The sequence below is a fragment of the Equus caballus genome, chromosome 13, assembly GCF_041296265.1.
Source record: "Equus caballus isolate H_3958 breed thoroughbred chromosome 13, TB-T2T, whole genome shotgun sequence".
Lineage (NCBI taxonomy): Eukaryota > Metazoa > Chordata > Mammalia > Perissodactyla > Equidae > Equus > Equus caballus.
The window spans coordinates 29,668,417-29,681,765 of record NC_091696.1 but is presented as its reverse complement, the minus strand read 5'-3'; the positions used below and the strand labels follow the sequence as shown (position 1 = coordinate 29,681,765).

Below are 13,349 nucleotides of genomic sequence, written 5' to 3'. Positions count from 1 at the left end.
TATGTCCCTGTGCAGATTCAGGGGACTATTCTTTTTGGGACCTGGTAGCTAAAGATAAGCCTGGCCCTTTAACAATCTCTGCCCATCTTCTTAATCTCCCAAGGAGAACTCCCAGCTTTCCTCTAGGTCTCCCCTCCCCCACCCTCTGCCTATTCAACCCAGAGATTTGACTGCAGCTCCGAGGTGACCCCTCTGCACTCTCATCAGCTGGCTTCCACCCCAAGCAGCCCCCTTTCCTCATTTGCCCTTTTTCTGTGCTCAAACATCACCTCCTCTATGACCCTTTCCTGACCCCCCAGCCAGGTGTGTCCATATGTGTCCCCCACTACATTGGGAGCACTTCGTGGGCTTATCAATCAGACCCCAGCTGTGTCTTGACTTAGTAGTTAGCAGAGAATGTGGTTGAGTTAATGCAGGGACCTGTACCCATAAGTGGTAGGTGAGGTAGTGGAATGTTCATACACACAAGCATGATGGGTCCCAAACCCTGGGGGCTCTGGGCAGGAGTAAAAGTGGTGGACCCTTGCAGGGTGCAAGTGTCATGTGTGTATGCTGGGGACACTAGAGGTGTACACTTTGGGGCATCATTCATCAGGGTGTGGATATGGGAGGCAGCTCCCTGTCAGTATAGGATATGGTAGAGAGACCCTGGACTCTCAGCCTCCTAGACCCTTCCTCCAACCCTCACCCTCAGTCTTTTTTGTTCTGGGGAGAAGGGCAGCAGGGTTTGAGCTAGGGCTGAGGTGTCCAGCAGGCGCTGGGGATGCTGATTCCATTGGGGAGGTGACACACACTCAGCTGGCCACCCAACCTCCAACGCCCTGGAGCAGGAATGAGTGACAGCTGCCACGTTATCAGGGACACATTTCCTGGGAGCCCAAAGCCTGATTCACAGAGGCCCAGGAGGGAGCGGCCCTAGCCCTGGGGTTTCCCCCAGCCCTTCAGGCTGCCCCCAGCAATGCCACAAGGCCACATGACTGTGTTGACACCTTTATTGTCCACTCCACTGCCCCCAAGGATTCCAGGGGCGAAATAGCCAAGCACTGAGGCCCAATGATCTGAAGCCGCTGCAATCTAGGTGGGTGGGGTGCTCTGGAGGTGCCAGCAAGGGAACAGAGGCGGTTAGGTCACATTCCAGCCCCACTGGGCGCAAAGTGGAGGGCTGGAGGGGTGTAGGGGAGGAGAAGGAGAGGTAGCCCAGGGACCCAGGGCCCTTAGCCCTGTATCAGGGAGGTCAGTAGCAGCAGGAACACAGCAGCCCGAGGGGTGCCTGAGGCCCTGGCCGTGTCTGGGGGGCAGAGATCGCTGCCTTCAGGGGGCCAATAGGAGGAGCCACTGGGGGGCAGGAAATGGGCCTCCTCCACTGTCTGAGAGATCCAGGCCTCTTCAGGGCCAATGGCAGCAAACAGCTCCCTGCTCCCTCGAACAGCCAAGCCCACAAGGACCCAGGAACCTCCCTCAGTCTGGCACAGGAGTGGAGGTGCTGAGGTCACCTGCAATGTCAGAGCCAAGGCCAAAATGGTCTCTTACCCTTCCTCCTGGTCCCCCATACCTTCTCCTAGGGTCCATCCACAAAGCACTGCTTGTCTCCATCCTTAGGCATCCTGGGCCCTGGTCTCTCTCCAAGGTCCAGCCAGAAAGCAGTGTTTCTTCCCATTTGGGGCCCAGCACCCAAGAATTCCAATCCTGCTCTCTCTTTAGGGTCTAGCTGCCCATCACTGCTTCTCCCCTCCCTGGACCAGGATGCCCAGGCCCTTGTACCTCACACCTGTCCTCTTGTCCCTCTGCATACAGGACACAGAGAGTCCCAGGGGGCAGAATGCCCTGATAGAGGCAGTGACAGAGTCGTGGTGTCAAGATGGAGACAGCAGCAGCCACAGGGACTAGAGAGAGAAAAGAGGGTTGTCCCAGGGATTCTGGCCTCCAATGACTTCTCACCCCCAGACCCAGGGCTCTCACCTCGGTCCTGGGGGTCCTTCCAGCCCAGCACCCAGCAGCTGGCCCCCAGGGGGATACCCCCGGGGTGAAGGCAGATGGGCAAGGCTGACGGGGAGGGCTTCACCCGTGAACTCAGCTCCAGGAGGGCGAGGGGGGGCTGAAGTCCCAGGTGCCGGGGCAGACGGATGCTGATGACCAACCGGGATACTGGGTGGCCCTGTGGGAGGGGACTGGCCCCTGCTCGGCCCAGGTACACTTCAATGTAAGGCACTGTTGTAGAGCCTCGCCTGTTGGCACAAGGCCCAGTATCACCTCCTGCTCCCTGCATTGCTGGTAAAGTCCTTCCTAGCCCAGGGGAAAGGGTGGAATGAATCTCCAGGGTCATTCCACTAATTCCATTATTCCTCCTTCCGAATCTCTCTCTCGTCTCAAAACACTTCACAGCAGTTTCCCTGTGCTGTAAGAGCCCTAAAGGGCAAATATCCCACTATTGCAAGAGTCCTCTGGTCCATCTCCCAATTTTTCCTTCTTGCCCAGGAGATGAGTGAGACCCACCTGAGGACACAGTGAGTGGCTGCCAGGACCCAGCCTGGGGCCACAAGGATTCCAGTGCAGACTTGATCTCCAGCCACATGCACCTCTGCCAGCCAGGGCCACAGGACCCCCATCGGAGCAGGCTCTGGCCGCAGGCCACAGGCTAGGGAGAGGAGGTGACCACCTCAGTGGGGATTCCACAGCTGACCCCTGAAGCCCCTACCATGGATCTAAGCACCCCCAGGAACTAGGCCCCAAAGGCCCTCCTCACCACCATGCTCTGTGGCAGGAGGACAACTCTGTATCTTAGTCTCCTCTCCCTCAGGGCCCCAGTCCCAGGCCAGCTGGTCCTCTAGGTAGGCTCCCCGAGTCACATGGCTGATCCACGGGCCGTGAGTCTGCAGGGGGAAGAAGGCTCTGGGACGTAGGCAGCCACTAGACAAATTTCTGATTCCAGCCAGGAACCAGGTCCCCTCCTCCCGGCACAGAAGGCTCCAACTCGAGTCATTCTGCAGCAAGAAAGCATGTGCATTTGCCAGTCCCTCTGTGTGTGTGCAAGTTGGTGAGAGGGTATCAAAGGTCCTGGGGCTCATCCTGGATTCCATAGTCTCCTGTACTCAGGAGGTCCACCTCCCGAGGTCCACCAGGTCCCACCTCCTCCAAGCCGGGCTCCAATACTAATCTGTATGAAGTCAGCCCTTGCTTTAGGATCCTCTTTAAACGGAGGGGCAGCGACAAGGCCCAACAGCGCCCAGGGTCCGCCCTCAGACCCCTCCCGAAAGTCCTCCATAGCCAGGCTCCGCCCCCAGAGCGCTCAGCCTCCATCCCAGTCCCTCTAAGGCTCCGCCCCCAGCCCCTCGGCCTCTCTGGGTCCAACCCAGACCCGCAGGCTCCTCCCCCGCCGCTCACCCAGCAGCCGCCCGCCTCCTCCTCCTCCTCCTGGTAGGCGGGGCAGAGCGCGTGGGGCGGGTCTCTCGGCGGCGGCACTGACGCCCCCTGGCGGCCATACAGGCAGTGACACCACCAGCCGCCCAGCAGCTCCGCCTCAAGCAGGGTGCTGGGGCGAGGCGCGGGCTCTGAGAAGGAAGAGGGAGCGAACCCCCGCTGCGGCGGAGTCGGACCCTCAGCTACTCCGCCCCGCTCCGCGCCGGGCCCCTGCTCACCCCCGCGGCCCCAGCGACCCAGGCGGCAGCGGCTCCCGGGCAGGAAATAGTGTTCTGGCTGCGGTAAGCACACTGGCCGCGGGGCCACGCTCAGGTTCACGGGCACGCGCAGCTGCAGCAGCGCCAGGTCCGAGGCGTCGTCCCACGAGGCGTTCTCGTGCGGCACGAGGCGCGCTACCTGCTCCGCGCGCGGGCGCGAGGGCAGTAGCACGCGCCAGTTGTCCAGATAGCGAGGCGAGCGGTCTGAACTGATGGGGCCGCGGGATGGGGAGACTGGGGATGTGGGCCAGATCCTGCAGACTCAGCTCCAAACCCCGCACCCCTGGCTTAGGCTCGGTATCCCAGGCTAGGAGCCTCCATCCCCTTCCTGAGGTCTGAAAACTGCTTACTCAGCCTCCCACATCCTGGATGGAACTTATACTACCCTTCTACTCGCCCCCAACAGACTAGGACCCCGCTTTGCGAGTTGGATTCTACACCTCCCAAAGGGACCCCACACCCCTGCCCCGCCCAGGGGAAGGGCTGGGGCCAGGTAGGTAGGTCTCAGGCTGATGAGGGAGGGGCAAGAATCTGCCCCGAGGCGTGTGTTTTTACTCACTCCAGGAAGCAACTGGCAGGTGCCAAGACCCAGCTTTCAGACACGAGCGCCCCATGGCAGGGTCTGGATCCTGGCACCATCACCTGGGCCTCCCAGGGCCAGGCCCCTGGCCGCGTGGCCTTCCCACACTCTGAGGGGTGAGAGACCTGGGTCAGAGGACCTCCTGAACCCCCAGCAATTTCTACCCCAACTCAAATCTCTCATGTCCACCGGATGTCCAGGGGTCCTGCCCCCTCACCTGGCAGGGCGATGGTGCAGTTCTCATCTGGGGCCTCCCTGGGGCCTGACTGGGGCTGCCGGGACTGGGTGGGAAATGCAGGCCCAGGCTCTGAGCCCATCACCTGTTCCCGTATCCATGCCTCATAGGACGCCACAGCAGTGAAGACTCCAGGGCGGTTCCTCCTTCCACAGCCAAAGCCAAAGCTGGTGATTCCTGCCTGGAACCATCGGCTGCCTTCCTCACAGACCAGAGGCCCCCCAGAGTCTCCCTGATGATAGATGACTCAGTGTCAGGGGATCAGCCCAGGGACCCACCGGCTTATACCCACCAGTACCTCACAAAGGTTCTATACCTCTTCTTGCTGGCTCAACATACAGCCAACTTCTAGAAACCTGCCTTGGCTGTGCCTTGTCCTCTGTATTCCTTACAACTCTAAACTGAAGAAAGCCTCGTAAAGCAGAACGGTTGATGAGCATCCAAAGCCAAGAGCACCAAGCTAATGTATTAAAGGCCATGCCAGAGAGGCCTGCAGGTCTCATTCGGAGGCAAATGATTCTTGCACATTAACTAGTTCAAACAAACCCTGTCTTGGGTTTTTGAGTTCACCCAATTGTTAAAGTAAATCAGAGATGCCAGCATTCATGAGGAAGAGGCCGTTAGAAATAGGCAATCCAAAGCAGCAAGAAGGGACAGTTTGAAAGCAAGTAAGGAGGAGGAACTACAATGAACAGACACTGAAACAATGGTTCTGGGGCCATTTAATGCTGGAGCATTGTCCCAAAGACATTTCTAGAATCCAGGCCGGGCATCTCTGTGACCTGACGAGAGTCACAAAGAAGGTTCAGAATCATCCAGAACTCTGCTGTCCAATATGGTAGACACGAACCACATATGGCGATTTAAATTAAAATTAAGTAAAATGAAGAATTCATTCCTCAGACACCCTAGCCACATTTCAAATGTTCAGTAGCCAACGTGGCTAGTAACTACCATGCTGAACAGCACAGATAAAGAACATTTCCATCATCATAGAAAGGTATATTGGACAGCGCTGGTCTAGACTGGTCTAGAGGAATTTGAATTGTTTGCAGTGCTATTCAAGAAGGCAGGGGACTGTGCCCACAGGTCCTGGAACCTCATCATTGGGAGGGACCCTGAAGACCGTCTAGCTTGAATCCCCGTCACCACCAGGCATGCTTGAGTGCCCTCAAAAATGTGTGCCAGTTGAGGAAAGTTTCTGGGAAAAATGGTTAAAATATACTATGTTTTGGTCTTCAGCAGGTTATCTGGAAAATTTCCTTCTGTTAAGGATTAATTCATTTTTTAAAAATAACTTTATTGAGTATCTACTAAGTAATAGGTGCTGTGCTCTGGGCTGGAATGTGGGGTAATGATAATAATAATAATAATAGTAGTAGCTAATATTTATTTAGCTCTTATTAAGGACCAGGCACTGTTCTAAGTGCTTTCACATATATAAATTCATTTACTCATCATAAGCACCCTATGAGGTAGGTAACACTATCATCTTCATCTTCCAGATGAGAAAGTTTGGACACAAAGAAGTTAAATAACTTGGCCAAGGTCACACAGCTAATGAGTGGTGGTGCTGGGCTTCCAAGCAGGCCAGCTCACTCCAGAGTAACCCCTGCACTGTACTGCCATAAATAACAGTGCCCACTTGTTGAGACCCAAGTTCTGTCCACTTATAATCTTCACGTCCATCCTATCTACTGGCAATCTTGCCCTCTTTTTTGCAGATGAGGTTCAGAGATATGAGAGAGATGAGCTCTATTTTTAACACCACTTCCTATTGGTTAGGGCTCTGCCTGGTCCTGTCAGGCAGGTGCAGGGAGCTCCTCTCACCTGGCAGGTGTCCCTGCGGCCCTCCCGGTAGCCAGCACACAGCATCCCTGGCAGTAGCTGGAAAGTGAGGTTGAAGGGGCCAGGCCTGCTGTAGAGACACTGACAGGCAGCCTCTCCCAGCAGCCTTAGCTCCACTTCTTGTAGCACCCAGGGGAGAGGCAGGGGATCTGTAGGCAGAACCGGAGAGAAAATGCTGTGAGGCAGGTATGGAGAATTCTGCTTCCAATGGCTCGGCTTTGTCCCCTCTGGCTGCTTTCTGGACATCTTTTTCTAGATGTCCCATGGCACCTCAGCCCCTCACATCCAAAACTAATCATCTCCTGCCGTTCCTCTCTGTTATTCTTCCTACATCCTCATCTCAGCAATGGCCCCATCAAAGCACTCAGTGAGAGCTGTCATGGATGGTTGTACACTGCACAAAGGCACCCAGCCAACAAAGGATGCAGGTTGGGGCTAAAATCACTAAGCTCTGAGCCCTGACGTGGGCTGTGTTGGTCCTGAGAGGATATGCTTTTCAACAAAGATGTCATAGAGACTAGATGTGGTCCTGTACTGAGTTACCAAGCCTGGATTCTGGGTGTCATCCCTGACCCCTGTCTCAACTTCCCCTCCTCAATCAGTTCCCAAGTCCAGAAAACCTCTCATGTGTGACTTCCTGGCATTTTCACTGAAGTTCAGTGAGCTACAAACTTGGGCCTGGATGATTGGCTCGGCCTTCTCACTGGTCTGTTCCCCAACCCACCCTTCACTTGTTGCTGCCAGAGGAATTTTTTCAAAGCTCAGCTCTGATCTTACCAGGAACAATCAATGGATTCCATTGTCTAAACCTGAGGCCTCAGCCCTCTCCTGAGATGAACCTGCTTTTGATGGAAACAAAGTCTTAGGATCCAGAAAGGGGTGGGGGAGAGTGGGACAGAGCTCTCTCCCCTCTCCCCCCTCACTCCGACCCGGAGTCCTGAGAGGTCAGATGATGTCTGGGGCTGTAAACAAGGGTCACCCAGGGAGGTTTGGTATTGTCCCAGGGCTTTCTGGAGCTGGGGGGTACTCTGGCCCTCAGTCTGACTTGAAAGCTTTGGTTATCCAGCCCCAGCAGCTTTTGCGGCCTTTGTTGCCTCTGCCCGGTCTGCTCCAGCCTGGCAACCTGGCCCTTCTCCATCTACTGTGCCCCACCTGGGTCCCCAGGATGGCCTCCATTTCCACCCTACATTCCTGTAATGCCAACTTATGTCTTCTCTTCACAATACCTCCCCAGAAATCTGCTCTGGGTGCCCTTTGTCACGATGGCTTGGCCTCATCCACACAGACTTCCCAGGTGCTTGGAATGACCCTTCCTAGTCACTTCCTGCCCCGATGGGGCCCCTGCAAGCAGAGGCTGCAGTATCTCCTCCTGAAGCACCCTCACCAAAGCCCCAGGCACTGCACAGGTCTGATCACAGCAGACGCAGAATAATTGTGGGGGCCTTGCTGACACGGAAAGGTAGCACTGGATAATGAGGATGATGGGGGATGGAAAAGTGGTCTGTTTCCTCCCACACCGCTTACATAAGTGTTTGCTTATTTATTCAACTTATTGTTTGTCTACCTGCTAGGATGTAAGCTCTGAGAAGGCAGGGATTCTTGCTTGTTATGTTCATTGGTGGGTTTCTAATGCCTAACAGTGCCTGGCCCAAGGAGATGCTCAGGAAATATCTGTTGAATGAGTGAATGAGGGTGAGTAGGGAGAAGACAGAAGGTGGGGAAGTAGAGAGATGTGTAGGGGAGGTTAGGATGGGAGGAAGAAGGATGAGAGGAAAGGAGGGCAGCAACTGATATGTGCTGAATGGTTACTAAATCCTGGGGGCTGTGCTGCAGTACATGGATCACCGAGGGTACAAATATCTTAAAATGCATTAGTTACCGCTATGCTAGGCACTGTGCAATAAACTTTACATGGGTTTTCTGATTTACTCCACCCAACAACGCCATGAACTGGGCACTACTTTCCTCAATTTTCAGAAGAGGAAATGGACTGCGTGAAGTGCTTTGTCTGAAATAGCAGAGCTGGGATGGGAACCCTGGTCGAATTCTAAATCCAGGAAAGAAAAAGCTAGAAGGAAAGGTGAGGAGGAGGGAATGGAGGGATGATTCAGTGGTCTCAGTTTGAGAACCTTTGGGGAGGAGGATAGGTGGCGATAGGCGCACCACTTACCCGGTGGCCCAGCAGAAACCAGCCCTCGAGGCTCCGCCCGAGGCCCCGCCCCGTGGGCCCGCCCTGCCGGGACCGCAGCTTTTAGGACTGGTCCCCAAAGTCCCGCCCCAGGACTGCTCAGTAGGCTCCGCCTCTGCGATAACCCTCTTTCCTGGCACCCCCACGCCTCACTCACCCGCCTCTTGCACGTCCCCCCAGCCGGTGGCCCAGCAGGCTGTGCCAGGAGCGAAGCGATGCGAGGAGCGGGGCAGGCAGACGGGCCGCACGGCGGGGCCCAGCCTGGCGGGCGAGGCCAGGCGCAGTAGGGCCAAGTCAGCGCCCAGTTCCACCCTGCTGTAGTTGTCCGGCACCAGGATGGCGGCCACTGCGCGGACTTGCGCGTCGTCCAAGGGCCAGTCCTGGGAGTGCACGCCCAGCAGTACTGACCACTCGGCCGCGGGATCCAAGGTCCCGTTCCTGCACCGCGGCCGAGGCGGGGAGGGATTAGGTTGACCCTATGGAAGGTGGGGGCTCAGAGCCAGGGGGAAGGTGGGGTCAGCAGGAATCCAGGAGGGGCGGAGTCGGATCCAGATTTGGGGCTAGAGCGATGGAGGTTAAGATACACTCCTTAAAAAGGGAGAAGCGAATCTGCTTTGGAGGTGGTTGATTCAAGGGGCATTGGCAAGATGGAATTCAGAGTCAGATATTTGGTGGAGTGGTGGGACGAGTCTGCTGGCGGCCCCACCAAGCTCAGAACCGGGATACCCCGCAAAGCACCCAGCTTCGGGGGAGGGCGGGGAGGCGGAGGCAGCTTGGCTCCAAGTTAGCCTCGAATACGCGGGGGTCAGGCTTCGGGGCGCGCTTGGCTTTTGAGGGAGAGGGGCTTGACAAGGGCGGATACTCACTTCACGAAACAGTGAGCAGCGGAGAGGACCCAGGAGGGGGCGATGAGGGAACCCCCGCAGATGTGGTTCCCCTTCTGACTCAGGCTCACCTGCCACGGCCAGGTGCCCGCCTGCGCGTCTGAGCCCCCCATGATGCGGGCAGAGGGCTCAGAGCGACCGCAGTCTGCAGTGGGGTACCGCAGAGGTCATGGCTCGCTCCTGTCCCCCATGCCACAGGCCCGGGTAACTCAGGACGAAGCCCCCTCAGTCACCTGCCTCAGGTTGCCCCACCGAACAAATAACAGAGAGGACCTCGGCGCTTCTAAGTTTCTGGTCACTTCCACCTTCCTCATCACCCTCAGCTAGCCTTAACTTGCTTTAAGATCTGAGGACTTCGCCTCACTGTTCCTTACCCAGATCCTCAGGTTCTTCTTGGGTAGGACTGGGAGCTGCGAGTCAGAGGGTAAAGAGAGGAAGATGCTGGTGAGTTCAAGCCCCTGCCACAGCCCAGGACACTGCCCAGCTGCCATCTTCCTGCTCTCCATCCCCCACTCCCACCTTTCTCTACCCCAGTTCCCTGCCCTTCCAGCCCCCCTATCAGCACCCATGCTACCCCTCCTATCTTTTCTGACTTTCCCCCAGTCCAGCTGCCTTACCTGAGTTCTGGAAGCCTCCTGGGATGGGGCCGATGGCTGGAAAGAGGGAGTCAGGAAGAAGCTGGAGACTTGTTCTTACAATGTGCTCTCCATGACTCCCTCCCTGCAAGCTTTACAGCAACTCCACCTCTCCATTGCACCCAGGCTTCCTTTCCCCCTCCTGTCAGACACTATTCCTCTCCCGCCTGACACCTCCCTCTCTCCTTCTACTGACCTCCCCATCTCCTTCCTCCTCTGACGCCCCACTCCCCAAACAGAGCCCCAAAGTTCTGCTTTCCATCTCCCCCCGATGCTAGGACCCCGGCTTCTTGCAGCCATCCCCTGTCCCCTGAGGTTACCGAGGATCACAAGTGGGAGGAGCAGGTGCTGGGACATGGCACTTTTTTGAGTCCGCTGGAGGCGCAGAGATGGGTGGAGGTCTGCTCCCTGCCACAGCTCTGCCGGAGTCCTGCTCCAGCCCAGTCCAGGTTCCTGAGGGAGGGACGGAGTCGGCGCAGTGAAGGAAGAGACGTGAGACTTGAGTCAGTGCAATCAAGTCTGTCTTTACTGTGCACAAGTGTCGTTTTTTTTTTTCATTTTTCAGGATTAGTACCGAAACAGCCCTACAAATATTCTCAGAGAGATAAGGAAGTACAAAGCGAGCACAAGAATTTTTATTAGCATCCCATCCTATAGAGCATAAGGTTAATGATCATCTTTTCCACAATTTACTATTTATTGTCTCTAAACTAAAGGAGATAGGTAGCTTAACATCTGTTGTAGTAGAACAAGTTTAAATTTAACATCTAAACTTTAAAGGGTATAGAAATGACTTCCTCTACTATTTTGGGACGAATATATATTGACGTCAGGGATGGGGTCTATTTGAATCTTCTATTCTTCATGTATAGATTTATGGGTTCAGAAACAAAGGTAATTTATGGTAAAGTTAGATCAAAGGCAGAGAGAAGGTCCAGACATCCAGACAGAACAGCATTCCGTCTGTTCACGTCCTGGGGGAGCTACCCCTGCCCCCATCGATCATCTGGTCATTGTTCAGATGGTTAATGGGAACAAAAAGCAACTCCAGGGTATCTTATCCCCAGGACTATGTGCGTTCTCAGCAGGTAGTTAAACATCTTTACATTCCCGCACCCCTTAGGGGGTGAAAGCATTCCTTTGTCTTTCAGGGGGCAGGACTATTTGTCCCTTGAGCACACTGCCTGGAGAAAATATCATTTTGCTAGTAAGGCATCAGGCTGAAAAGCTAAGTTAAATTATATATCTTCAAGAATAAAAAGCAGGAACAAGTATAGTCATAACCTTGATAGAAAGCATGCATACATTTCAGAAAACATCAGGGGTGTCAGCTGGCCATTCTTCACCAAGGGGCGTCCCTGCACCCCTCGGCCCTTCTCAGCCCGGACCCTGTCAGACAGCTGTATAGGCGTTGGTAACATGGCTCCCAGCACAGCTCTGTCCCTGCCTAGGAGCCCGTGACTCCTGATGGTCCCAGGAGCACCCCTCTGCCCCCCCCACCCCTCCCCGCCTGGCTGGAGCTCATCTCTGGGAATCTGAGAGGATCTGGGCCTGGAAGGGGGAAGTAGGGAGCCTGAAGGCCCCACCCAGATCCCTGTACCCATCTCATATCTCTGGAGGCCCGCGGTCGGGGTGGGAGGCAGATGTCCTAGCTCCAGGACACCTGTTGCTGGGGGGAGGGAGGAATGGAGAACCCTGTGGGCAAAGGTGGAAGGAGAAGACAGCCAGGGGCTGGGAGACCAATGTTCTGGGTCCTTGGTGAGGCAGGGCTGCAGGTGAGCGGTGGTCGTTGGGACAGGGGAGGTGGCCCCTCACTGGCATGACTCACCTGAGACCTCACCTCTGTTTGGGGTGTGGCTACCCCAATGGCTTGCTCTTTTCTTCTCACACAGCTCTGGTTACTGGTGTTGCTGGCCAGGTCCGGAACAGGAGCCCCAGGGAATTCAATCCCATCCCTAACAAAAGGATCACAGATTCCGGCAGGTTGGGCAGGGCATAGGATTCTGGGAGGGGACTGGGCAGGCTGGCAAGGCCAAAAAAGACTACTTTCTCTGTGTTAGAGTGAGTACTTTTACTTACTATTTGTACGACCTTGGGAAAGTCACTTAACCTCTCAGTGTATATCCATAGGAGTCCACTTAAGAAACATGTGGCGCCTCAAAGAGGAATTGAGGAGAGTTTGATGAAGGAACTATTTACAGAGGTGTAGGCAGGGTTAAGGGAAACTGACAAAGGCTAGTGAAGCACCCCAGGGCTAGCAGTAATGGAGAGCCCTGCCTGAAGAAGCAAAGAGAGGGAGCAGATTCTGGAACTGAGAAAGTGACAGAGCTACAGTCATAGGAGAGGCCAGCCAGTAGGAGCACCTTCAGTGAAGGAATGCAACCTTCATCAATCTATGGCTTTTCAGAGAGGGAGCTGGGAGACAAAAATCCCCATCTCACTCTCCTCTTACCCTCTGGTTACCTGCCAGCTCTTTCCATCGTCTGAAACCTACCAGAAACCAGAGTGCAAGGGAGCCCATGATGTGGTGCATAAAGGCCACTGTCCAGGGGAACAGATCAGGATGGAGAAGGGTGGAGACCGGAAATGGATGGTCAAAGAAAGAATATCCACATACATATATCTATTTTTTTTACCCATTGTATAAGCTAATAATAGGGGCCCGCCCCGTGGCACAGCAGTTAAGTTTACATGTTCTACTTCGGTGGCCTGGGGGTTGCTGGTTTGAATCCTGGTGCAGACCTACACACTGCTGATCAAGCCACGCTGTGGCAGGCATCCCACATATAAAATAGAGGCAGATGGGCACGGACGTTAGCTCAGGGCCAATCTACCTCAGCACAAAAAAAAAAAGGAGGAGGATTGGCAGCAGATGTTAGCTCGGGGCTAATCTTCCTCAAAAAAAGTAAAAAGTAAGCTAATAATAATAATATTACTCTATTAGTCCAGTTTCCCTAGAAAAGTGAACATGGTGGTAACAACTTCAGACTTGTTATTAACAAATCCTGGAGGTTTTAGGTCTCCTCGGGCACTCATGTGTAGGCAGTTGCCCCTCCGAAGGTAAAGAACCAGTCATTTACTCAACAAGCACTCAGAAAAATGAGGCAATGGCAAAACAAAGGTAGGAAATAAGAGAGAGCGTGTAGGGAGGTTACAGCAAAACATGGCTGCCGTGAAGACCCTCACCTACCAACTGCTCCCGCCAGCTCAGTAGTTCTCAGGACCTCCTTACAGTCTTAACAATTAGTGAGGAATCCAAAGAGTGTGAGCTTGTGTGGGTTATGGCTGTCAATATTTACTGCATT

At 54.7% G+C, this 13,349-nt stretch overlaps 1 protein-coding gene across 3 annotated transcripts; it reads right to left on the bottom strand.

Moving 5' to 3' along the window:
• Positions 1-977: 977 nt before the first annotated feature.
• On the bottom strand, positions 978-11,993 carry PRSS36 (serine protease 36). 3 transcript variants are annotated; one of them, XM_070231870.1, is made up of 16 exons: positions 11,873-11,993; positions 10,365-10,497; positions 10,027-10,062; positions 9,784-9,819; positions 9,392-9,554; positions 8,683-8,963; positions 6,320-6,486; positions 4,472-4,721; positions 4,234-4,363; positions 3,636-3,883; positions 3,382-3,548; positions 2,744-2,870; positions 2,494-2,635; positions 1,960-2,225; positions 1,762-1,883; positions 978-1,493 (listed from the first exon to the last, which is right to left on the bottom strand). In XM_070231870.1, exons 2-16 carry the CDS (start codon positions 10,399-10,401, stop codon positions 1,215-1,217), a joined length of 2,451 nt encoding a protein of 816 aa, XP_070087971.1. In that variant the 5' UTR covers positions 10,402-10,497; positions 11,873-11,993; the 3' UTR covers positions 978-1,214. The 3 variants fall into 3 exon arrangements, with proteins under 3 accessions (XP_070087971.1, XP_070087970.1, XP_070087969.1); XM_070231869.1 differs by lacking the exons at positions 10,027-10,062; positions 11,873-11,993 and having other exon boundaries at positions 2,744-2,981; positions 10,365-10,501; XM_070231868.1 differs by lacking the exons at positions 10,027-10,062; positions 11,873-11,993 and having other exon boundaries at positions 2,744-2,981; positions 3,382-3,883; positions 10,365-10,501.
• Between the last annotated feature and the right edge of the window lie 1,356 nt (positions 11,994-13,349).

Bases quoted from the DNA above. Each gene is read 5' to 3' on its own strand.
- PRSS36 (XM_070231868.1), bottom strand. From the start codon at position 10,401: ATGTCCCAGCACCTGCTCCTCCCACTTGTGATCCTCG. The intron at 8,964-9,391 runs GTGAGTATCCGC...GCCGCGGTGCAG, and splicing joins GCTGCTCACTGTTTCGTGAA to GAACGGGACCTTGGATCCCG. The intron at 4,722-6,319 runs GTGAGAGGAGCT...ATCTATCATCAG, and splicing joins GCCGCAGGGACACCTGCCAG to GGAGACTCTGGGGGGCCTCT.